The sequence below is a fragment of the Epinephelus moara genome, chromosome 10 (genome assembly GCF_006386435.1).
Source record: "Epinephelus moara isolate mb chromosome 10, YSFRI_EMoa_1.0, whole genome shotgun sequence".
In the NCBI taxonomy this organism is placed as follows: domain Eukaryota; kingdom Metazoa; phylum Chordata; class Actinopteri; order Perciformes; family Serranidae; genus Epinephelus; species Epinephelus moara.
In genome coordinates, this window is record NC_065515.1 from 17,899,444 (window position 1) to 17,924,696 (window position 25,253).

General features: G+C 39.9%; 4 protein-coding genes across 4 annotated transcripts; 2 read left to right on the forward strand and 2 right to left on the reverse strand.

The window, feature by feature from the left end:
- Window positions 1-2,022: 2,022 nt before the first annotated feature.
- aldh7a1 (aldehyde dehydrogenase 7 family, member A1) lies at window positions 2,023-5,610 on the reverse strand. Its single transcript, XM_050054816.1, has 2 exons — window positions 5,513-5,610; window positions 2,023-4,267 (listed from the first exon to the last, which is right to left on the reverse strand). The coding sequence occupies exon 2, from the start codon at window positions 4,260-4,262 to the stop codon at window positions 2,634-2,636; it is 1,629 nt and encodes a 542-aa protein (XP_049910773.1). The 5' UTR covers window positions 4,263-4,267; window positions 5,513-5,610; the 3' UTR covers window positions 2,023-2,633.
- Window positions 5,611-5,629: 19 nt separating this feature from the next.
- On the forward strand, window positions 5,630-18,179 carry actl6a (actin-like 6A). Its single transcript, XM_050054818.1, has 14 exons — window positions 5,630-5,789; window positions 7,667-7,743; window positions 9,769-9,943; window positions 12,429-12,529; window positions 12,956-13,053; window positions 13,198-13,292; window positions 13,885-13,991; window positions 14,464-14,553; window positions 14,673-14,734; window positions 14,908-15,022; window positions 15,516-15,596; window positions 16,214-16,309; window positions 16,481-16,567; window positions 17,368-18,179. Exons 1-14 carry the CDS (start codon window positions 5,765-5,767, stop codon window positions 17,446-17,448), a joined length of 1,290 nt encoding a protein of 429 aa, XP_049910775.1. The 5' UTR covers window positions 5,630-5,764; the 3' UTR covers window positions 17,449-18,179.
- A 228-nt stretch (window positions 18,180-18,407) lies between these two features.
- Window positions 18,408-22,137, reverse strand: mrpl47 (mitochondrial ribosomal protein L47). Its single transcript, XM_050054822.1, has 7 exons — window positions 21,980-22,137; window positions 20,262-20,410; window positions 20,061-20,121; window positions 19,883-19,979; window positions 19,591-19,721; window positions 19,262-19,357; window positions 18,408-18,760 (listed from the first exon to the last, which is right to left on the reverse strand). The coding sequence occupies exons 1-7, from the start codon at window positions 22,111-22,113 to the stop codon at window positions 18,649-18,651; spliced, it is 780 nt and encodes a 259-aa protein (XP_049910779.1). The 5' UTR covers window positions 22,114-22,137; the 3' UTR covers window positions 18,408-18,648.
- A 202-nt stretch (window positions 22,138-22,339) lies between these two features.
- LOC126396903 (NADH dehydrogenase [ubiquinone] 1 beta subcomplex subunit 5, mitochondrial-like) lies at window positions 22,340-25,248 on the forward strand (the record flags this gene model as incomplete). The annotated part of the gene is made up of 3 exons (XM_050055274.1): window positions 22,340-22,497; window positions 24,399-24,481; window positions 25,156-25,248. Coding segments are annotated over exons 1-3 (294 nt in total), but the record flags the coding sequence as incomplete, so codon positions are not given.
- Window positions 25,249-25,253: the final 5 nt, after the last annotated feature.

Genomic DNA, 25,253 nt, shown 5'->3' on the forward strand with positions numbered 1-25,253 from the left:
TCCCATACTGTAGTTGATGATATTACAGGATAAGTCGCTGAATTCCTCTGTTATTAATGACAAACATGTTGCAATACTGAGCTCCAGGGTGGGTTTATGGTGAGGCAATTACTCCCACGTCATGCTGATGTTATTAAAAACATAGTTACAGTACAACAGGAGGACACTGCTCTGTGTGTGGGTATTGTTTGCTGGCTGTCATACTTTGTTAGCATTATTAGTAACACCCATGCTTTTCCTACTACGACAAATCAAAATGTCTGCTATGAAGAAGGCCTATGGAGAATAATGAGGGTTCCCACACATTTTCCTGGACAAAATTTCAGAACTTTTCCATGATTTTCCACTGTCATAACATTATTTTTCTCTTATTCAGACACATCAGATTCACACATAGTTCGAGCTAGCTGGCAATACACAGAGGGAGAGACCTGGGGAGAAAATGAAAAAACAGGCTACTTAATGGTCAACATATCGGCACATATTAGAGCGGCTATATGTCAACAGCTAGCCTACAGAAAATATATTTGCCATTATATTACACAGGGTTTGTCTAATTCCATGACTTCCCCAGGCCTGGAAAACAAGAATGTGTAATTCCATGACTTTTCCGGGTTTTCCATGAGAGTGGGAACCATGTGTAACACTACATTTACATCAGAAATAGTGAAAACATTAGGATTGTACCTGCCTGTCAGATCACCAATTTGTAGGTGCTTTGCAATGAAAACTTTTAACCCTTCAAAGCCTGAGCAAATTGGCCTGATTCCTTTCAAGAACACACAACAAAGGCAATGAGCAGCTTTACGAGCAATGACCCCAAAAACACAAAAAAATGTAAAAGTCACAGGAAAACTAAAAGGCAAAAAAACAAACAAGGAAAGGACCCTTTTCTGTAATATGATTTAAAAAGTACAATCATAATAATTATTAAAAAAAAATTCTGAGCATTTTTCCTTTTTTTTTTTTTTAAATAATTTCCCCCCTCTTTTTATTCTTATTCTTGACACATTTTACTATTTTCTTAAAATTTGCAAGACATTTCTTTCCAAGTTCCTCATTGCGTTTTTGCACATTTTCAGAAGAAACCAAACCAATTCCCTCAGGTTTCAAATATCTAAATGCTTGTGAAAGGTGTCTGAATGCAGCACAAGAAAACTGATGTCCCTCCAGATTTAAAGGGGTTAAGCACAACTCGTATTGACAATCCATTTTGGAATTGCGGTGAACAAGGTAGTCATTGTGGCAATAATATCACAAACATCCAGTGAATAATGTCAGGAATAAACAGCTTCACAAGGCTGCACACAGTGGGTGTGAACTCCATACAATCAAATACAGTTAACATGTCCTTAACATTTGCTGATATCACCATGTTTTTGTTCTTTTGCCAAGATTTCCATAATTTTTATGTCTACTAACTTTTGTCTATTCCTTTATCCTCCTATACTCCGTGGCATATTTTTTATTGCTGTTTATTACTCATTTATTTATGTCTACATGTTGATGTATGTTGTGCTATCGTGTGCGTGCAAGGCAAGCTGTTCAAACAAATTGCCCCTGGTGGGATTAATAAAGTTGTCTAAATCTGGTCTGCTGTAGTGTAGTTTTATATCTATTTTGTCTTTAAACTTTAAAATCAATTACCAAATAATACATAATACGTAACATCAATATTAGGGTTGAGGCTGTTTACCTGCAAATGTGACTTAACTGGTTGCAATCTCTAAAGCGCATCTGCCTTAAAGATTCAAGCGGTGATGGAAGATTTCAAGTGTCATTTTTTGTATCAGAAAGGTATGTGCCATATCTCTCTCCAACATTCATTTAAACACATTTCATTCTCATCTATCAAGAACTCCACTGCATCTTACATTTTTGCTGTGGCTTTTACTGATACTTGAGTGATGCATGTGAAAACTAAGGATCATTTAAGTAAAAATTAGTTTTAGGGACTAGTGCTGCTTTTTCTAATCCTCTTTACAAACGTTGACAAAAAAACAGACCTGCCAACTCCACATGTGAACATGAAACCTTTTATTTATTGTTTTATTGTCATGAAAGCACAGTGCTTGAGATGCAAAGTACAGTATATTAATGCTGTCAGAGAGATGCAAACAGGCAGTGTTTTAAAAAGCTACCTTCTTTTAACCTTTACATGCTGTTAACAAGATTTTAAGCAGTCTTGTTTGAATTGTCATTTGCGCTATGATGATTTAATCTAGCCATGAATAATGTCCACTCCAGTTTTTTCTTTCAAAATAAGCTAAGATTTATTTTTTGTACAGTATAAAGTATCTGGTACAGTCATCTAACACTTAAACTCACTTTCTAAGTGCTTGTAGAAAAGTGCACACCAACATTTGGGCAAACAGTATCTGACCTTTAACACCAAACTTTTTTCAAACCAACGCTAATATCCGATGCAACAACCTCAGACATAAATTTGGTACAGGAAAAATTAAACTGCTCCAAAATTATTCCAAATTTTGTTATAAATCAGACTGACCTTTCTGGATGCAAAAAATGCAAAGACAAATGTCTTGCATTTGCTAGGCAACACTGTCTCTAAAACATTCAGTGTTGTCCTTTTGGGCTAATTGAATGCTTATTTAACAAATCACGTGAAGACTTCACTCAAACTTGATTCCCTGGGCCAGAGGAAGATCTTTGCTGTAGTTTATCGTGCAGGTTGAACGCCTCATGTACTGCTTCCATGAGTCGCTGCCAGACTCTCTTCCACCTCCTGTGTGTTTCTCTCCACCAAAGGCTCCTCCGATCTCAGCTCCGCTTGTAGGAATGTTGACATTCACAATGCCGCAGTCGGATCCTTTGGGCCCAAGCCAGCGGAAAACCCGACCCATATCTTTAGTGAAGATGCTGCTGGACAAGCCCTGCTGGACCTCGTTGTTCCAGGCAAACGCCTCCTCTTCTGACTTGAACTTGAGCACGTACAGTATGGGGACAAAGGTCTCGGTGTGTACAATGGACGCGTCGTGAGCCAGCCCTGTGATGATGGTGGGCTCCACGTAGTTTCCAGGACGGTCCATCACCTTTCCTCCGCAGACCACAGTGCCACCCTGCTTCTTGGCCTGCTCAATGGCTGCCAGATACTGATCCACGGCTTGTTTGGTGTGCAGAGGCCCATAAAGGGTGGTGGGATCCCAGGGGTCTCCGATGCGGACTTGTTTGTAGGCTTTGGAGACCCTCTCAACCACTGTGTCATGGACACTGTCATGCAGCATGAGCCTCCTGGTTGTAGTGCAGCGTTGGCCAGCGGTTCCCACAGATGCAAAGACAGCTGAGGGCACCACAAGATTCAAGTCAGCATCCTCAAACACGATGATAGCGTTGTTTCCACCGAGCTCCAGCAGCTTACGACCGAATCTTTCCTGCACCATCATAGCCACCATCTTGCCAACATGGGTGCTGCCGGTGAATGACAGCAAATCCACCCGCTCATCCTTCGCCATGGCTGTGCCGATATCAGCGCCACCACAGGTCATGGAGCAGATAGCACCAGGCAGGTTGTTATGCTCCAGCACCTCGGCCACGATCCTGGTAACTGCAACACTTGTGAGAGGTGTGGTTGGAGCTCCCTTCCAGAGGCAGACGTTACCGCAGGTCAGAGCGATGGCATTGTTCCAGCCGTAGACAGCCACAGGGAAGTTAAAGGCAGTGATGATGCCGACAAGTCCAACTGGGTTCCACTGTTCGATCAGGGCATGGCCTGGTCTCTCTGAAGGCAGCATGGGCCCGCCAATCATTCTAGACAGACCAACTGCGTAATCACAGACATCAACGTACTCCTGAACCTCTCCCACTCCCTCAACATAGATCTTGCCCATTTCTAAAGACACCAGGCTCCCGAGAACGTTAATCTTCTTTCTAAGTGCATCTCCAATCTGCCTCACAATCTCCCCTCTTTTGGGTGCAGGAATATCTGCCCACATCTTCCAAGCCTCCCTAGCCTTCTGGACAGTTTCTTCATACTCCGCCATGGTTGCCTGGGTTACCCTGGCAATTGGCTCATTGTTGGCGGGACAGTATGACGTGACAACCTCCCCGCTCCCTCCCCAGCTCCCGTTGTAAACACCTGGATTGTCCTCAGACAGGCCCAGCTCTCTGAGCCAGGAGTATTTGGGTTGGTTGATAAGGAGACTTGACATGGCTGCTGATTGCCGGCAGTAGATGGGTGCAAATTTATTTCTCAAGAGGAGCCTGCTGTGCCGGGCAAAGGTCAGGGTGAGGCAACGCTGCATGGGTGCTGGAAGCAAACCAAGTTAAAAATTATTTTACAAGTTTAAGAAGGTTGGTAGAACATTTATAAATGATTGCAGACGATCTCACAACAACATTCAGATTCATTTTACAATGATATAAAACCGAGAAAGGCAACATATTCTTAGATTTGAAAAGCCTGAATCGAAGAATGTTCCTTGATCAATACCTTGATTGCTTGATAATCAAAATGATATCTTATGAATTTTGTGTCAACAAACAAATTAGTTACTTGTCTGTCAGCTCCAGTTCAGTCAACTGCTGTCTCCAAGATCAAGAGTTAAATTTTAATTTTGATATCAATGAATGACTTCAAAAAGTTGCACAAGCTGTGTTACAGTCCAACGCAGCACACAGTGAACACGAGCCACAGGGAATGCGGAAAGTCAACAGGTGTTGGCCAGAGAATGCTTGTTTAAAAATAGGAGTGTTTTTAACAGCTTCTTCTCCTTGAATAAATAATAACAACTCATTGTTTCCCTCTAAAACTGTGAATTGTCTGTGGTTTTCTTAGTCCTCTGTGATATTAAACTGAATCTTTTTGGGTTTTGTTGCACAAAACAATCCATTTGAGGAGGTCACCTTGAACTCTGTGCCTTATCCTCTGATATTTCATAGACTAACTGTAAAAATGCAGGATATTCTCATACAAAACGTAACATCAAAAATATCTACAGCATAATGCCAATACAACAGAAGCCACAGATATGTAATATGCATTAGGACTGTGACTATTTATAACTAAGAATGTTGGAGTTGAATGAGTTTCATTTAAAAAAAAATGTACCTGTTATATACTCTTACCTTTTCTCAGACCTAAACTATATGGTCAGCAATTTGTTCAACCTATGCGCTTGCGCAATTAAATCCAACTTTGGAAAACCACGAGGCTGTAGAGACTTCCAACTTATTCATGATATATAAATAATACAGCGTACACCCACAGCATCTCTAATGAAAACCAAAACAGTAATTTCAGATTTGCATTGTTTAAATTCACAAATAGTACATATCAGTTTGTTAGCGTTGCTACTTTTGCAGCATGCAGTGACATGGTCGACGAGATCAGCGTCTTTCTTGTTGAGTCTAAACGACCGTGACTCAAGGTCCTGCAGTTAACACTCACAAAAATCACCGTGCTGTTATAACACCTGCTCTTACACTCTGTGCATGTCACTTTATACTGATTAAAAGTAAGTTTATACTACTTAACTATCAGTTTTTCACTCACGTTGATATAAAGTGCGGTGGGCCACGTCCACTCCAGAGCATGGAAGTACTTGATGTTTCCGTCAGAGCTGAAACGGAAGTACTGCTACAGTGCTGCGTTCTGATTGGACAGCGGCCGTGACGCAGTGTGGCGCCTGCTTTGTTAGATTGATCCATGCTAACAAATTCCCTTTGTTGTGATTAACCGTTTAGCGGTTCTCGTTCTGCTGTAATAACTTATATTAAGAAAGTTGTCGTTGTGATAATTTAAAGGATGAGTGGCGGAGTGTACGGAGGCGGTGAGTGAGCTCTTGTGATTAAAATTTTACTAAACTGGTGTCCACGTTGTTCCGTTTTCTAGCTTTAGCCAGCTTTATAGCTAGCAAGCTATGCTAGCTGTGCTAACTTAGCGTTTAGCTCCGCGGTAGACTGAAGCTGCTGTATTGCTAACATCTTTAGTCGGCACGAGTTTAAGAGTGAATTAATTTTATTTTTTCCAGTGCGTCATCTTGTGGTTTAAGTTTAACTTAGTGTGTTCATGTAGCAACAATGTAACACCGGCACTGCGTAGCTAGCTGGCGAGGAAATGAATGAAAGTGGGCTTGCCATGAACACCTCAAGTTCCGTTTGTGCGACGTTAAATATAGCTCTCTGAGAAATGAAGATACATGTCTCCACACTGATTGTGATTAAAGATTGAACGGTGCAAGGTTATTCGGCATTAAATTTGCTACGTTTTTGCTCTTCTGTTGACATTCACTAAGGCGAGAACTTTACATATGTGTCTCTGAACTGAAGTAGTTTCTTAATTAATTGTATCTGCTGCTCTTAATACTGAAATTAATTATGCAGTTCATTCTGTTGGCAATCTTAATGATAACTATACCCCAGAATTAATAATCTACATAAATGATTGTCAGTTGTATCAACGGGATCATTGTGCAAACTATAAGTTGCTATACTGTAATATCATAACATTGTAACATGCTTAGTTTGTGTTACTGAAACAGATACACATACACACTATATTTTTAACATAGCTGATGTATATTGTACAAAGGGCATGTCTTTTAAAGTATCAGCTGAGAAGCCTGTTATACTTAAATTTATAGCTTTTCTTATACTATACTACTGTATTACTACACTACTACACAACCATATGTCATAATATACCTCATTGAACCATATTATGTTAATATATTTCATTGACTCTTGCGCTATATTCTATTATTTGAAAACTGTCAAACAATGAGTACCATTTCATATATTAGCCAAGTGTACACAGTTTACATAGACTTGTTGACTCTGCTTTTATTAATCACACTGTTATTTTATCAGCATCACAGTCACCATACCTCATCAAATGCTCTTGCATAGTTTAAATTTTTATTCTATTCATATTTTAGTTTACAAACCCCTTATTGTTCGTTACTTTATATATTTCTCTTTATTTATTTTTGTGCTTTGCTGCCACAACTAAATTTCCCTGCTTATCTCATCTTACTTTAGCTTTGATATCTGTGCCAATACTGAGCAATATGTTGGCATGTTAACTTTATAAATTCATAACTAAAATCATAATCGATTAACTTTGTTTGTGAGCTACTTTGTCAGCTACTCTACTAATTTGACTAATTATTTCAGCACTGCAAGGTATTATTAGTTTTCTTATTCAGATACTTTATGGGTGAAACTGTGATGTCAACCAATAATTGATGAGTACAGGAATATGAAAAACAGGTTAGACCTTACAGATGAGTCTTTTCTGTGATACTTTACTTTGTTGTTACAAAAAGGGCGTGAACATTTTTTTCTGTTCCTAGCTTGTCATTTATGAGAAGTGGTGCACTCTTAGGGCACTTTTGCAGAATGGAGATTTTATCTGAGATGTTGATTTTTGTGTGATTGTGTGGTAGGATGTAATGTTGAGGAACTGCTCTCTATGTACGCAACTCAAAGAAGAATATATTGCAAATTTAAACAGCTATTTGTCATTGCAGATACCTATTTTAAACACCATAAGCATATTAAAGCAAGCACACTAAATGCAAATATAAATTAAAAGTGGCTGATATCAGTAGTTTGGTCACATATTGTATATTATTGCATCTCTCGCTGTGTTCATTGTGAAAATTATTATTTAATTTACACTCTCAATGATCTCTCATCTTTGCAGATGAGGTGGGAGCGTTGGTGTTCGACATTGGCTCATACACAGTAAGAGCTGGCTACGCTGGAGAAGACTGTCCCAAGGTAAGTGGATCACTCAAATGACCTGATTAACTATGTGTCTTTTCTTCCTCTGTGCATCTTCATCTGCCCTCCGGGGGTTCGCCAATGTCAAGAAATGAGGGCTGTCACTCTGGAGACAGACGGCATAAATTGAGTTCAGATCGTTCTGGATCCTTGCTTAGTTTTGATTTATCTGTGCTTTAGGTGGAGATCTTGATTGTGCAAATATCAGTTTGACAAGAGAAATGTCAGAGATGAGCACTGGTGGTCAGTCATACTCTCATAAGTCTGTGAAATCACTGTAATATCGACCTTGGGTACATAACACCGTATTATATGCTCTGGTCTCATCCGTAGTGAGAATCACTTTTTTTTTTTGTACTATGTGCCATATCATGCTTAATGTCGCCACATGCCACCACTCCACCTCCACTTTCCTGTTTTCAAATATAATATGTTGTCCATACATCATCTTTGCGTGCCAACACAAATGAGACCTAATTACTGTGTGAGGTTACACTTGTGGTGACAGATCACGGTTTCATTGAAGGATCATGAAATCATGTTTTAATAGTATTGGTTCTGATCATGATTGCTACTTATGATTATTTTTAAAGGGAAAGTATGCCCGTTTTTAAAATTGATACATGTTATTCCTATGGTCTAGGACAGTCCAAAAATATTAGCAGACATTAACAACATTGTAAGTCATAAGTCTGGAGCTGCTCCATAGACAATGAATTGGGAAAGATGTTAAAGATGACACTGAGAGCAACCAGGGGAATGTTCTGAGTATGTGGGTACATTAACATCTACAATAGAAAAAAGCTCATTTGGGCATAAAAAAGACAACAGTCATTCTCTGGGTCTGCAGAATCAGTCTCCCAGTCATTGTCTGTGGAGCAGCTCCAGACTTTATACCCTATGACATCACAATTTTGAGGCTTACATCTCTGGTTTCTGGCTTTGAGGGGGAGTAGCTCATGTTCACAAATATTGATTGAACTTGGCCATGTAAATAACAATTTGGAATTCTTTATTAAGGTGGTGCTCCACCTTTAAAATGATTAATCTGACTTTTTTTGGATTAATTGATATTCAGACAAAATATTGCAAAAGTCTTTCAGAGGTTCCCGGAGCACAAACTGACATATTTAAATGTCTTGTTTTGTCAAGCTGTACTTTTTTTCAAAGATACACTTTGCAAGATTTCCCTAAAAAAGTAAAATGTATGGAGTCATACAGAAGTAATCCCTCTCAGTCACCACTCATGATGACCCACTAAAAGTGTGTGTGGCCGTTTATTTTTCTGCAGTGACTCTGCCCTCTGTCTGTACCTATTTTCTATGTTTGGGACATTTATGGGCGTGTACCTCCATAGCGCTTTGGTGAGGTTGGGGTTTTACCAAAAGGTAGTGACCAGGAGCCAGACCATAAGCAGTAGGCATCCAAGCGATACAGCGCTGACAAAAAGCAAAAATAGCGAGGTGAAACATCAAACTAGAGTGAATCTGAGGTTGGCTTTTACTTTAATTTCCACTGGTGTGCATGTTTAGAGTGCTCAATAGTCCTGCATAGTGTATCTTTAAGGTAACATCTGTAACGATGAAGAAAGGTCAAAAAGGTCAATTAATTTTCTGCTGATAGTTAAGTTGTTGCAGCTCTAAATGTAGCACCTGAGCTTTTCCTACTGTGACAAGTCAAATTTCCTGACGTTAAAAAGCTTATGGGATGATTTAAGTCAGACATTGTTTATGCAAGATGAATTAGTCAGTCCAAGCCAAAACATTACAGAAGGTACTTTTGAGAATTTCAAAACAGTTGTACTCCTAGTCTTCATAAGTCAGAGGAGCATTGCCTCACCCTCAGTTTCACAAAAATGGGAACTTTATGTGTGGGAACTTCAGTGTTTGGGATGAGGGAGATCTTTTGCTACAGGTGTCATTGAATTTGTGCACCCGTGCTAGATATTGGTAAACCAGGGTGTGTGAGAATCTGTCTTGACGTGCATTGTGTCCTGTTTTGTTTTGTTTCGGCTTGTCTCAGGCGGATTTCCCCACGGTGATAGGTGTGACCCTTGACCGAGAGGATGGCAGCACGCCTATGGAGACGGATGGCGACAAGAACAAGCAGAGCGGCACCACCTACTATATCGATACCAACCAGCTGAGGGTACCCAGGGAGAGCATGGAGGTCATGTCTCCGCTCAAGAATGGCATGAGTGAGTGCTGACTACTTTTTTTTTCACGCATTAAAATCCAATGAACGTTTTGGTTTCTAACTGCTGTGTTGTTGGGTTTGTGACCGACCAGGCTGTTTCAACATTTTCTGCTGTGTCTGTGCAGTGCTGAGAAATGACAGCATTTACAGCCCATATGAACGCACATGGGTTGTGTATAAGTGCATGACCCTGTTTTTTAGTCATGGTCTGTGACGTAAACTCAACAATGAATATTTATAATCCCGTCTGCTCGATCCATATCCATAATTAGACTCCTTTGGTCTGACAGCCGACTTTGTAGATGAACTCGTCACAACCCTGACTGACATATAGATGATGTGCTGTTCACCATGAATATTAATGAGATTATTTGAAGACCAAGGCAACTCATTATCATGAGCCCTCCCGTCTGGGGTCCTCTTGGTGAAAGGCAGACCCCTCCGTCTTACCATCATGTCTGCCTGACTGTGATCATATTTTCTTACCCTTGTTTGCTCTCGTTTAAATGTGGATTTGTCAAATATTTAAAGCCAGATATGGGTTACATGTCCAGAGCTGAACTGGAGCCATTATCCTATAATAAAATCACTGTTGGATCTTTGATTATTTTCCCATGCTTTGGTTTGAGGCTCAGTTTCAGTCTCTTTTTCCTCTTTTTATGGTGTTTTTCTCACATCAGTTCAAAACTATCAAGCTAAATTTAATTGTTTATCCCAATTTAACAACTACTATCTAAAAACTAGGGCTGCTACAGCCAATTACTTTAATTATCGCCTCATCTTTTGATTATTCTGTTCATTAATCAATTAATCAATTATTTTCTCAGTCGATAAATGTAAGAAAAATGCACATTACGATTTCCCAAAGCCCACTGTGATGTTTAAAATGACTTGAATTCAAACAATGTATATTTACAATTATGTTAAAGCTGGATCCGTTGAATGTTGGCATTTGTCTTTAACACATGATTTAAATATTACATAGTAATCAAACTGCTGCAAATTAATTTCCTCTTTATCAACCAATCAGGTATTTGTTTAATAATTTCCGTTCCAAAGCATTTAAAGCCAAGCCGAAATTCTCCTCTACAAATGCAAAACAATGCTGGTGCATTTGATTTCTGTCACCTCAGGAGTATTGCCGACAGCGGATATGAAACTCTGGTGCGCTGACCTAGCTGATGATTCTCATCAGAATCTGGTCCAGTGGAGTTTGGCTGCGAGGCTATTTAGAGATGAGTGTGACACCGATCTTAATTGCAGCAGAACAGCACCGTGGGACCACAGGCTCCCTCAGAGGGCTGACCTGGAACATTGGTGCCTGATGCTCAAATTATTATCTAAAAAAGCTCATCATTGCTCTATTTTCTCCACCATCTGACCCAGCAGTGATGATGATGGTGAAAGATACACGTTTTTTGTGACGTTGATTTTTTTTTTTTTTTTTGTAGGCCTGCAGCCACAAATAAAGTGAAGACATACTTTGATAACATGACAGTGTTTTTGTACAGGCCTCTTTGAACATCTTACATTAGATTTTGAGAATTTAAGGTCATAAAATATCGTCATTTTTTTTAATTTTATTTTTTATTGTAGTAGGTTTTAAATTGTGAGACGATGCCTAGTTCCATTAGAAATATCTCCCCACAGGATTCACTCATTTAACTATGGTTTGGCCTTCGTATGTGACTCAGTCCAACTCTTTCTTTTTCTTGTAATGTTCAAATGGTTCTGCTCTCACGAAGGTAGCAGGATTCAAGAAGTACACAAAACAGCACAGATGATGCTAAGCTAAGGACAGTTGGACAGAGGGGTTCAGAGAGGACAGAAATCTCTCTGTTACCTCTGATAGTTGCTGGAATCTGGATGATGATGTTTAAGGTGCGCAGCCGCATCGAGGAGCGGGCTTTTAATTCGGTGACTGCTTAGCTGGAGTTTACAGATTTAATTGGACTGTTAAAGAGGATAAAAAGTAGGTAAATTGTAACATACATGTGTCTTAATGTGAGGACTTAGCTATGGCTTAATCTGAGTGTGAGAATGACCAGAACAGCCTTATTGTTTTACAGTGTTTTCAAAATTGTCCTGCAGTTGGACACCGTTCTTTGCATTTCCCTTTAATTTGATTACTTTATGAGATATTATTGTCAAGTGGATTTTGAACATAAAGCTCAGCCCTAATGTGCATGCCTTTTGCTGTGGAAAGAATATTACATTTTTTCTGTCAATGTCTTACAAAGGTCCTAAAAAAACATTAAATTTGATTTCAAGAGATGCACAGCAACCCAGATATATCTATGGGTAAAGCAAATGTTTTTACTGCCTACATTTTTAAACACTTTTCCCCAAAACTAGATCGGGAGCATCACCGGAGCAAGTTTGGCTATCACATGTTGAGCATATGTAGCTGTGAATCTGCTGTAGTCCGACAGTGATTTGACAGTTAAAAAGCCTCGTCCTTATTTTCTCTTCTGTTCCTTTTACAGTTGAAGACTGGGACAGTTTCCAGGCCATTTTGGATCACACCTACAAGATGCACTTCAAGTCTGAACCCAGCCTGCATCCAGTGCTCATGTCAGAAGCATCGGTGAGTCTGAACACTGGTTACTTCTCTGCGGCTGTACAGAGGCCAAACAGTCTTCACATAGTTTGAATTTATCAGTCAACAAATGAGGTTTAAAAGTCCTGTTCTGTCTTAACATATTAACTTGTCCGGGGCACTGGTAGCTCTCCTGGTCGAGCGTGCACCCCATGTAGTTTGAGTCCTTAAGAGTGGTGTTGGTTCAAGCCTGAGTCCGACCAGTGGCCCTTTGCTGCATGTCGTCCCCTCCCTCTCTCCCATATTTCACATCTATCTGTCCTAAATAATAAAGGCAAATAAGCTAAAAAAAAAAAAAGTTAGAAAACTTGTTTCCTGCGCTGGTCCTCATCACCCCATGGAGAAACACAGCAGTTTGTGTTGTGCTGACAGTACTCTGTTGTAAGCAGCCTGTTTTCTGTTTTGTGTCTGCAGTGGAACACACGAGCAAAACGAGAGAAACTAACAGAGCTGATGTTTGAACATTACAACATTCCTGCCTTCTTCCTCTGCAAATCAGCTGTGCTCTCTGCGTATCCTTTACTGTTTCACTTCATTGGAAACAGAGCTAACATGAGTCATTTAACTGTCTGTTTACCGTTTGATGATGTTCTCAGAGTACTGTTTCTGTTACGTGTTGAACTTCTATTACATGTCCTTAACTCTGAGTATTAAAGGTTTGCCAATGGGCGGTCTACGGGCTTGGTCCTGGACAGCGGCGCCACACACACCACAGCAATTCCAGTGCACGATGGCTACGTCTTGCAGCAAGGTGACCAGTTATCATTAAACATTAATCACAAGTTGATGATCTGCCGACAGATATTACTTGGTTTACATTTAAACCAGGGAGGGGATTCATCACCTAAGAGGAGAAATGGAAAATGTGTGATCTTTCATTGATGCAAGTGCTTATTCTCTATGATTTATGTTGCCATCTGCTGGCTGGAGCTTACACCTCAGCCTCGCCAATCAAGCCAGCTGTTCCTACAAATGTTCAGTTATTACAAGCTTCTGTTGCTGTTATGAACTATTGTTGGGCAAAAGTCATTTTCAGTGAGCCGTCAAGTTGGTTAATCTCTTAAAATTGCTCCTAATTTAAACCACATTTCTGGATGAAACTAAATGATGTTGGATTACAGCAAAATAATGTTTTCTGATACAAAGCCATTTCATTCGGAGCTGCAACGACACAAAAAGATGAGTAAATCAGAACACAGCTAATCTAAAGAATTTTGAGTAATTCCGGGCACATTTTTGTCAAGTTGAGGGGCGTAAAGAGAGTGTGAAGGTGTACTACATGTAAACATGGTAGAGATTTATTGTGTTCCTTCAAGTCCTGTGTAATTTATTCTCTCTGACAGGCATCGTCAAATCGCCCCTGGCTGGAGACTTCATGAGCATGCAGTGCAGGGAGCTTTTTCAAGAGTTGAATGTTGAAATAATTCCCCCTTACATGATCGCATCAAAGGTAAGTTAGTATATTTTAGTGAATCTCATTTCAGTGTTTGGTATGTTTTAAATAACCTACCTGAAACCTGCTGTGGAGTCTTTTTTTGTTTTATTGTGCATGTAAGGGGCATTGAGGAGCAAGACAGATGATGTCAATGACAATGATGAAGTGAACTTTTTTTCCGTATCACTGCATGAATTGATTTCATATCTTGCCTCTAAATTTCATCAACTGGGTGTGTGGATAAGTAAATTTAAAAGCATATTAACATGTATTTTTCTTAAACAAAAACAAATTGTTTTTGTGGCTCACATTTGTTCTGTGCTATTATCAGCGTTCATCCTGCTCCTGAGATCCCTGTTGTATAAATTTCAATTTTGGAGTCACAAAGTAAAGTCTGAATTTTTTTTTTGATACACTGTCTGTATTCATCCTGATTGTCATCTTCCGTCACACCAGACAGTGTCAACCACAGTGTTTGTCATTACAGGATGGAGTGCGGGAAGGATCACCGGCCAGCTGGAAGAAAAAGGAGAAACTACCTCAAGTCACCCGCTCATGGCACAACTACATGTGTAATGTAAGCAGCAAAGTCTTAGACTTTTTGTGTCGCTGGAGTAAAAATTAATTGTTGATTTAGTTGGTGCGTATTGTGTTTTGTTGAATGTGTGCCAACTTGTCTTTTCTTCACATTTGCAGTGTGTGATCCAGGACTTCCAGGCATCTGTGCTGCAGGTGTCTGACTCGCCATATGATGAACAGTAAGAGCATTATATGTAATAATAATCTGTCTATGGCATTGGTATGATCCTTTCCTTTAACCCACAGTTTCTATGGAAGTTTGTCTGCTATGAGTAAACTTCCTTTGAAAGGTGAAAATGTCAGTTTCATCCCAAAATAACTAACTCACAGGTGAACTCTTCTCTGTCGTCAGGGTTGCTGCACAGATGCCCACAGTGCACTATGAGCTGCCCAATGGCTACAACTGTGACTTTGGAGCTGAAAGGCTGAAGATCCCAGAGGGGCTGTTTGACCCCTCTAATGCCAAGGTGTGTGTTTTAATGTGGATGTTACAGGGCAGCCATGATAGCTACACATGTATTTGAGTCAGCTGAACACAATGTATTGCAGTTGAGAGTGTGTAAAAAGTAGTTAGCAGGCAAGCAGAGACTTCATGTGTAAATGCCTAAAAAGTTGCTAAAATAATAATTATACAGTTTTAATAGTTGGCAAACTAAATGTAATGGATAAATAGCTAAAAGAGTTACATTTTAATTGTATGAAAAAACACCAACAGTATTTTTAAATCTAGTAAAAACTGTATAAAAAAATATTGTCAATAGTTTTTAATAATAATCACGACATGAACACATTTAACGAGTAGTGTTGATTAAGGGGCACTTGAGCTCATCTGACAGGCTGATAGGGGTTTGTGAACTACTGCTCTAAAGGACAGCTCAGTTACGAAAATGTATTTAAAATGTCAAAATGTGTTGCTCTCTTTGTGTAATGAATTAGATTTGTTTGTTCTGATCACTACAGGGCCTGTCTGGAAACACCATGTTGGGAGTCGGCCATGTGGTGACGACCAGCGTGGGAATGTGTGACATCGACATCCGACCGGTGATTATCAAGAAATTTTAACCCTGGGCTGCAATTTTTGTAGTGTCTTAAAATAAGTTTTCTATTTTTTGAGACAGTTTAACTTTTATCCATTTAAATGACTGAATGGGTAAAGATGTCTTGCTCGAACGTTTTTTTTTTTAACAAAAAAATCTGCCAGGAATAAAGATGAATCATAAAAACAAGCCAACCAGCAGCTTCAATTAAAATGCAGCATAAAACACAGATAAACGGCTACTAGCAGTGCCTTGCATTTTATTTGTGTGTTTTATCTGAGACATTTGGCTAGCTGTATGTAACTCATTTAGTACACTCTTCTGAGGTGTGCTAAATGTCAACATTTTTTTTGAAATGCAGGAAATAACTCTGGAATAAATATTGGGCATGCCAAAAAAAATGTGTATATTACAATTTCTGGAACTACAATAGCCCCTGGAATCCATTTATTGTCACTGTTTTATGTCCAACAATGTGAGTTTATTAAAGAACGTGTCCAGTGTTTGCTAAGAGACAGTGTGTATGCCTGTGTGTTGCACTTTATTTTTGCTCCTAAATCTTTACTGTTGCTTTAAAAAGCAGAAACTCCAGTTTGCTGACCTTTTGACTTTGTGTGTCAGGGTCTATACGGCAGTGTGGTGGTGACCGGAGGAAACACGCTCATTCAGGGCTTCACAGACCGACTGAACAGAGAACTCTCCCAGAAAACTCCTCCGGTGAGTTGATCCCATATTCTGATAAACATTGTTATCGTAGTAAAGATAAATTTGATTTCAACTCACAACATAAGTACTTATTTAAACTCATGTGGTCTGATCTTTTGAATACATCACTGAACACAACTCTATTTACTGCCAGAGTTTAACATGTCTCTCTGTGATTTGCAGAGCATGAGGCTGAAGCTGATAGCCAACAACACTACAGTGGAGCGCCGGTTCAGTGCCTGGATAGGAGGCTCCATCCTGGCATCACTTGTAAGGACACACAGCAGTTAAAACTGTTATAAGAATATATCAACATTTGAAAGAAGATTTTTTTCTATATATTTAGGAGACAGTGGTTGTTGAGGTAAAGGAAACTGTCTCTCTCAACTGATGGGATTTAAAGCAACATCTACAGAGCTGGTGATTTGCAAAAGGTGTCTGCACAGGAAGCACCGTGGCACCCAAATATTTATGGGCAAGGTTGGATGTACTTGTATGCGGCGGAAGTCGTATTGTTTTTCAGGAACGTGGCAGGCGGGGAGCTGTTTTTGTCCTTGTTATATATTAATTATTCAACACGTTTGCATTGCTGTAAATGCTAAACCAAACAAGTCGTGGATTAAAATACATCATTAGTGGAGTCTTGTGATTTGTTAGATTGCTCCACGTGAAAACATCTTTCGTCAGACGGATGTAACCCTTTCGTGCTTGCCCCTGCAATGTTGCTGCTTTCGCTCACAACACAGCCACACTGGCATTTTCCCTGGAATGTTACTAGGTCTTGAGGTGGGAAATTTCCGGTACAGATTTACTTGAATATTGATCCCTGCTCCCATTCACACACGACCCCATGCAGGAAATGTTCCTGAACATCTAGGGATAGACTGCTTATGTGAAAGGGGCTTTACATAGATTACCTGACATTTGATTATTGATGGCAAAATGTGTTACAAGTAGCAACACATCTACTTTCCTCGACAGCTTTGTCTTAAATTATGTGTGCCTGTTTGTATTCCTGCTTATCTTTGTCCTGATTTATTCAAACTAAACATGTCTTCTGTGTCTGCCAGGGAACCTTCCAGCAGATGTGGATCTCCAAACAGGAGTACGAAGAGGGTGGAAAGCAGTGTGTGGACAGGAAGTGCCCTTGATTTGATACCCCGCCCCTCTCTATCACCGTCTTTGCCACAAGCTCAACAACATGATCCGTTCACCTCTGACCCTGGACTCAGGAACACCCACAGATGATGGCTCTCGTTTTGTATGATTTGTTTTTAAAAAATAATTGAGTTTGTCTGTATGTCGCTTGTCTGGGGTTCATTGTGAAAATCAGACAAACATTTACAAAGTACACCATGTCACGATGATGAAATTGGATTTAAGTTCCTTTGTTTATGTCTTTACAGTCGGTCTGTTGCCTTATCTTTGGATTGTCGGTGTTGTGTGGAAACCTTGCATCTTTAAACGTTTTTCACAGAACGGACAAAAGTTGATCTTCTCCTGATAGTCTGTGCCCGTTTTCTTACTTTAGACACTGTCTGTCATGTTCAAAGGGCCATTACATATCAGCATGTAAATCAAGTTCATGATCGCATGTGGTAAAACACATGAACACAGAATTTGCTCTGCAAGGTTTCTGCAGAATACTGACACAGTAAAAGTTAGGTGATGTGCATTTGGAGGAACGACCTTACAGTTTTGGGGTGAATAATGTCTTTTGTTCATAAGCCTTTTCTTTGTGTAGTAAGTAAGCTCATTATAGGCAGAGGCCAGTCAGTTCTCACCTCTGCTTATTGGTGTCAACTCAAATCTGTATTTAATTTTCACTTTGCTTGTCATTGGCTACACATGGTCTTTTAAAAATAAAGTCGTTTTTGTTAAATGAGTGTGTGATAATGTATTATAGCTCACTTTGACATGTACATGGTTATTTTAAGTCTGAGGGTTTCTTGTAAGACCAACATGTGGTACTTTGACATGAAACACAGCAGGTTTACATTTAGATCACATGAAATGACTGTTAAGTTGCATAAACACATTCTTAAAAGTCATATGATCTCCAAACCTTTAACACTGAAATTATGAACTAGTAAATCACGATGACAAAAACTCAATACATGAGGTTTATTTTAATTTAAGTATGAAAACAGGATGGTTTAGCATAATTTATCTTCTAGGATCAAATAACAGCTGAACAAATACACTCATACAGTTTCAGACCACCTTCGGTTATTTCACATGAGCCGAGTCAGACTTGAGTATCCACATCACGCCACAGATAAAATACAGAGAAGACCTTGTGTCTGGACAGATGTCAGAACTCCCTAACTGTAAAATCTACGCTTGACATTTCATGAGGCGGACGCTTTCATCTGAGGAAACTTCTCCTTGAGCTTGGCCTGAGCTTTCCTCTCTAAGTTGGCTTTCCTGGCCCTCTCTCGAAGGTGCTTCTCTATGCGCAGCCTGCAGGACAGAAAAATATGGAAACAATGAGAAATCAACACTTTGTTTTTTGGAGGAAAACATTTTCATAGCGTAACTTAAGGCTGAACTCTTTCCACACTTTTTTTTACATTGACTAAAACATCCTCTGTGGCAACATGGTCAGTCTACAGACCACTGCAGAGGTTGGCACTGTCACCACACAGCAAGAGGGTCCTAGGTTTGGACCCGCCTGCTGGGTGGGGCCCTTCTGTGTGGAGTTTGCATGTTCTCCCTGTGTTAGTGTGGGTTATCTTAAGGTACGCCGGCTTCCTCCCACAGCCCAAAGACATGCAGGTTAACTGGTGACTCTAAATTGCCCGTAGGTGTGAATGTGAGCGTTAATGGTTGTCTGTCTCTATGTGTCAGCCCTGTGATAATCTGGCGACCTGTCCAGGATGTACCTCCCCTCTCGCCCAGTGTCACCTGGGATAGGCTCCCCCTGCAACCCTTAAAAGGATAAGAGGTTACAAAAAATCTTACCTTATGTGTGGTTCGACGAACTTCGGTGTGTAGAACTTCTTTCGCTTGTACCTTCTGTTCATGTACCAAGGAATTGCATATTCTTTGAATCGATACCTGAGGGAAAGACAACAAGCGTGCATGAGTGATGCCGTCTCTCACATTTAATTTTATAAAGCTTGGCCATTTAGATGTACTGCAATCAGATAACAGGCCACCTGCAGAGAGTCTAAATCAGCTTTGCCTACACTTAGGAAATTCTGTTGATATCAAAACAGGGACACACAGATAGAGAAACAACTCCATAGTGCTGCTGTGTGTCTTCATGTATACAGACAATGTGGCCTCACCAGTAGGTGTATCCAAATGTATTCTTCCTCCAGGTCCCTGGTCTGCCTTTCTCCTGTCCCGTCTGCAGCAGACGCAGTGCAGTCTCTCTCTCATTCACCACTGTTTCCAGTCTTATCATCGACCGCTCAACCTGGGAGGAAAAAGACAGCAAGGGTAATCTCAGCCAGGGCTCTTACTTAGAAAAAAACATGCACCTGTGTGGCTCTGTTGAAGGCGAAGCCAAATGTCATCAGTCAGTTGTAATACACTATTAATATAGTAATAGTGGAGATATCAGTTAGGCATACTGACCTTCCTTAATCGTTCTGGACTCGGCATCATGACTTTTTGCCTTCGTGATTCCTGCTGAAGTGTGAGCAGCATGTTCCTCTCTTTAAGCAGCACATACCTGAGATACAACAAGAACGTTACACACAGCTGATAAATGATGATACACTGTGGAGCACCAGTGTGTCTCACCAGTGCTTACCAGAGTTTGTGTAAATCTTCATTGCTCTTTGTTCTCAGCTGTTTGGCAGTCCATGGTCCACCTACAAAATGACAACAAACCAAAAAGTGTGAAATGTTGCCGTCATGCCTGGTGGGTAAATCTGTGCTACAATAGTGCCACAGCAACATAAGGTGTCTAAATGGCCGTAACTGCTGTTGTTTCTTGCAACCAGTGTTTTACCTGACTTGACACTGGACTCTCCTCGGTTCTCAGGGAGGTCAAAGAACTCTTCCAGCCCTCTCCTGCTGATGGTAGTGTGCAGGGCTCGACACTGACTCACAGAGCTGGTGGGACTGTACCAAGACAGGGCAGCAAGTGTGGACTTTTCCCTGGTAGGGCAAAAAAAAAAAAACACCTCACATAAGAAAACGTATAAGGGATAGTCCATCCTAAAACAAGTACTCTTATAACGCCTCCTGCTTTCTTTCCTTAACTACCTTTCCTTTCCTGACAGATAACAACCATGAAATCATCTTTGCGAATCCAATACTAAAATTCTGTAACAAATAAAAATAGAAAATAAAAAAGGGTACTTGGCAGGCATATTTTTAAAGCTTAAGGGGAACGTTTATAGAACCTTGTAGGAAGATCTACACTGGAAAAAAATTGGAGCTGGTGCTGCCATTTTACCAGCCATTTATGTACAGTGGGAAATAAATAAAGCAGCTTTGAAGCCTCCTTTTTCAAAATGAAATAGATCAGAATAAACAAGAGGGTTCCTGGTTCAAACCCAGGGTTTTGGGAGACCTTCTGTGTGGAATTTGCATGTTCTCCCTATGTCAGCGTGGGTTTCTCTGGGTACTCCGGCTTCCTCCCACAATCATAACATGCACATATGACTCTAAATTGCCAGTAGGTGTGAATGTGAGCATGAATGGTTGTCTGTCTCTATGTGTCTGCCCTGTGATAGTCTGGTGACCTGTCCAGGGTGTACCCTACAATATGAACATGATGTAAATATGCAACATTTTTACATCATGTCAATGTAGTGCAATATATTTTTCTCAAACTCATGTGCAATACTGCTTCTCGCTGTCATAACATATATAACATTGATTATCAGGAGCAGTATGCATTTTTCCACCGTTTTAGTTATTAACTTACAGTAACTCTCTATATATAGAGAGAGTATATATATTTTGACTGATATTTAAGACTAGCAGTAGTAGCTGAGTCCATAGCGACTTTGGTTGGGAACAGGAGGGTCGCCTGTTCGAGTCCAAAATATGGAGCGTGGACTGGTGGCTGGAGAGGGGCCGGTTCACCTCCTGGGCACTGCCGAGGTGCCCTTGAGCAAGGCACCGAACCCCCCAACCGCTCGGGGCGCCTCACCAAGGGCAGCCCCCTCACTTTGACATCTCTCCACTTTGTGCATGTATAGGTCCTGTTTGTGCATGTGTGTGTCTTTCGGACCTGTGTGTAATTGACAAGCAAAAGTGAAAACATTGAATTTCCCCTCAGGGGGATTAATAAAGTAAATAAACTTAACTTAAACTTGACTAGGTCCAGTGTGTAACCCTGAAACCCATTTGTTGTTCTGGTTGTTACTGTTTTTCCTTCGGGATAAATAAAGTTATATTGAATTGAATTAAGAACCCTGTATCTATAAACACAGTTAATTACACCGGAGACTGTCATAGTCATAAACTATCACCCACACCATGACTCTTTAATCCAGTGTCAACAATTTCACTCAGCAGATGTCTGCAGGTAGCATCATAAATTTAAACCTTGAAGATATCCACGTTTATTTATTAGCGCTGTTATACACTGTGTGTTCACTAAGTAATGACTTATTTACACAAACCGTCCCTGACTAGCAGAGCCTGTTAGCTGTAGCACGTTTGACTTTATCGTCGCTTATTAATCATGTTTAAGACAATGTAACAGCGTCTTACCTGTAGAGACGAGGCTGGTACTTGGTTACAGCAGCAGTACAGTGCTGAGTATTAATCGCTGAGGATATCCTAAAGACATTTTGAAACTGCTTGCAAAGAGTCAAAACGCGTCCTGCGGACGAGGACGCCGCCATCTTTGCCGTAGTCCCTCCCACATTACCCGTCATGCATTTTGTCCACTAAATATATGTTTTTTTTTTATTGTTTGACTTTTCCGAGCTATTAATATCTATTTGCGTTTTAAGTTTTATATACCACACCTAGACGACAATACATTAAAACATAAATAAATAAAAAAATAAATAAACGTACCTGCCCTTATTAAAGATGGCGGTCTCCGCTTCATTCTATCATCAACGAATCAGAGGTCGCGTTGTTGAGCGGCCGTCCCACAGTAGAGATGGTGGGCATGAGTGTTCTCAGGTCTGCTGCTGCCTTTGCAGCCAGACTGAGTCCTCTGAAATCTGGAAACAATGCGGCAAATTTACTCTCTCGAACAATCCCACGGACAGATAAAGGTAAGAGACACTATGGCCGTTCAAAGAGTGAGAAGTTTGAGCCTGAAGGCGGCCGTCTCTTCTTATGACCTTGCGCCGGGGCTCGTTAGCATGCTAATGTTAGCTAGCTGGTAACGTTTGTCCTGCTGTCAACAAAAGAGTACAAAGTGCGATAGTAACGTTACTTTAGTAGTGGCAGATAGCTGCTCACTCTTATTTGTTAGCTAACAACATTTTACGCTGCCTTTTAGCCGGTGTAAAGTTAGGAATTGTTTGTGTAGTGTTTGAACTACAATTTGTCACTCTTCCCCATGTTATCATGTGTCAGTGTGTGGTTCAGTTTTCTGTCGAAATGAATTATAACATTAACGTCACATCTAATTTTACCAACTTCTGTAATAACCCATAGTGTAAAGACCAGGAAAATATGTTTTGTAGAAACTATAACACTATATAACCCGTTTGAATCAGTGGGATGCACATTAAACATTTTACCACATGATATTGTAAATCCTAGTTAATATTATGATCTATTGTTGTAAGGATAAAGCTGTGATATTGCCCAACATTAATTTATTGACAAGAAGACACATTTTGGGAATGATCATAAATAATTTGGATGTAAAGAGGCACTGTATTTTAAGTTTACTCAGATACTACAGCCCAATAAGTTCATTCATTCATTCACAGGTTTAGTCACAAAAACAGATATAAAAAAAATACAAGAACAGTCCATAAGAAATAATGGAGATGTGAAATGGGTCACCCTGATGAACTATTGTAAACTTGAGATTATGGGCCTAGACATGAAGCAGTTATTACTTAGTAGTTAGCTTAGCAGTTATACTTATTAATTTGAGGATCATAACTATACAAAATAAAGGACATGGAAGATGTACATCTCTTCATGTACATCCTCTTTTCCAACTTATTTCCATACTAACACAGAACACATTCTCCACTGAAAAAACAGCAACATACAGATAAACAAAAATAAAGCAAAAAGAAGAAGAAGTGAAATTGGCATATTGAGCACATAAACCTACATAGAGATGTGTTTCAAGACCTCAGTCCTACTAGTCCATACAGTCCACTCCTAAGGGCCCGGGCCCCATCAATTTTGATAGTAGTCCAGAAAAGGGTCCCAAATGTGAAAAACTTGAGTGGCTGGTCCTTCGGCCAGAAGCTTATAGCCTTTAAAGGTATAGGTTCCATAGTGGGATGGTATCTGAAATCCACTGAAGAAGAACACACCTCCTTGCACTAACAAGAAGCACCTTAAACAGCTTCATTGAAGAGGGGCTAAGGTTCAGGGGCACTGACTGTATCCCAAGAATGCAAAACATAGGGCAGATTGTATTTTAAAATGTGTTTACTAGAAAGTTGTTTAGATTTAAGAAAAGAAAGTGCATGTAATATACAGTGGCATTTACCACTGACAAAACTCCTAAGACTAACCAAAAACCTAGAGACTAAACTACCCTAATGCTAACTACTAAATGGTCGTAAGACATTTATTCTATCACTAAACATTGGGTTCACAGGTAAGATACCATAAATAGAGACGTATGGCAGGTGGAAATAACAGTACTTTGTAAATGGATATGAGGGTAACTGGTTTAGAGTTTCCCAGCTGTTTAAGGGTGTTAAACTTTACCTTGCTGCTTAAGGCTCTTTTTGAAATGACATAATGACATTTTTACATTTTACTCAGTCTCATTCCATACCTGCAGACCTGTGGAAACCACACTAAAGGTCATACATTGAAATTTATGTGTTTTACCCTTTATAAGATGCTTTATTCTAGTCTCATATGTATGAGAGGAAAACTCAATTGGAAAGACGTCACTATGCTAATAAAGCACCGACCTTTAAATCTGAAATCCATGGTCACCACAGTATTCCCCCGCCTTGTCTTGCAGTGGCTGTTCGTTGGGGCCATGGGAAGAAAATGTTTGTCATCAAACCTACTGACTTCTATGACAGGAGATTTCTGCGCTTATTGGTGAGTGCTGTAACACCATTTCCTGTGATCATGATGAATTAAGGGGTGGTCCCAGCTCAAATTTGGGGGCTGCAGATAGTCCATAATAAGATCAATGCCACAGCTGTATGTGGATTCAGAAGACACTTAAGTGGAGCCCTGCCCTACCTGCTCACTTATTTAATGTTTTAACAAGGATACTAAAAGCATAAAATGTCATATTACTAAGTTAAGCCCCCTAAAGTCTTTAACGTTGCGCTCCTGAAGGTATTTGCATCACTATTATTGAATCCACCTAGTAAATAACATGCCATTGTCGGCCTTATTTGAGAGCCAATTTGTACGTGTTCAAGTCATGTTCATATTTCACAGATGAAGATCCTCTGGTCAGTAGTGTTTTCATTTAGCTCAGAGGTAGAGTAAGTGTAGACACATGTAATAATAACATTACATAGAGCCAGTAGTGAGCCATGCAAGAGTCAAACCCAAAGTGGAAAGAATTTCTGTTCCAAAAATTATTCTTGTGCTTGTAGTTTCTATGATATAGAAGTGCAGCGCATAAAATGTCGACTATTTTTCATCAAAGTAATAATTATTCCTGACATGGAGGCTTGGTTAGACCTCCAGTCTTAATCGCCCCTTACGCAGAACAATAGTTTTCAGTATTTCATTTTGACTTCTCATTTTTTCCTCAGCAATACTACATCCTGCTGACTGGCATTCCTGTGGTGGTCATTGTCACATGTGTGAATGTCTTTGTCGGTAAGTTTTTATTTGGATCATCTGATAATAT

Excerpts from the sequence above, each read along its gene's own strand:
- aldh7a1 (XM_050054816.1), bottom strand. The coding sequence starts at position 4,262 with ATGCAGCGTTGCCTCACCCTGACCTTTGCCCGGCACAGCAGGCTCCTC.
- actl6a (XM_050054818.1), top strand. The coding sequence starts at position 5,765 with ATGAGTGGCGGAGTGTACGGAGGCG. Across the intron at positions 13,054-13,197 it reads AAATCAGCTGTGCTCTCTGC|GTTTGCCAATGGGCGGTCTA; the intron begins GTATCCTTTACT and ends TGAGTATTAAAG. Across the intron at positions 16,568-17,367 it reads GCTCCATCCTGGCATCACTT|GGAACCTTCCAGCAGATGTG; the intron begins GTAAGGACACAC and ends TGTGTCTGCCAG.
- mrpl47 (XM_050054822.1), bottom strand. The coding sequence starts at position 22,113 with ATGGCGGCGTCCTCGTCCGCAGGACGCGTTTTGACTCTTTGCAAGCAG. Across the intron at positions 20,411-21,979 it reads TACCAGCCTCGTCTCTACAG|GGAAAAGTCCACACTTGCTG; the intron begins GTAAGACGCTGT and ends TTGCCCTACCAG. Across the intron at positions 19,358-19,590 it reads ACATTTGGATACACCTACTG|GTATCGATTCAAAGAATATG; the intron begins GTGAGGCCACAT and ends TCTTTCCCTCAG.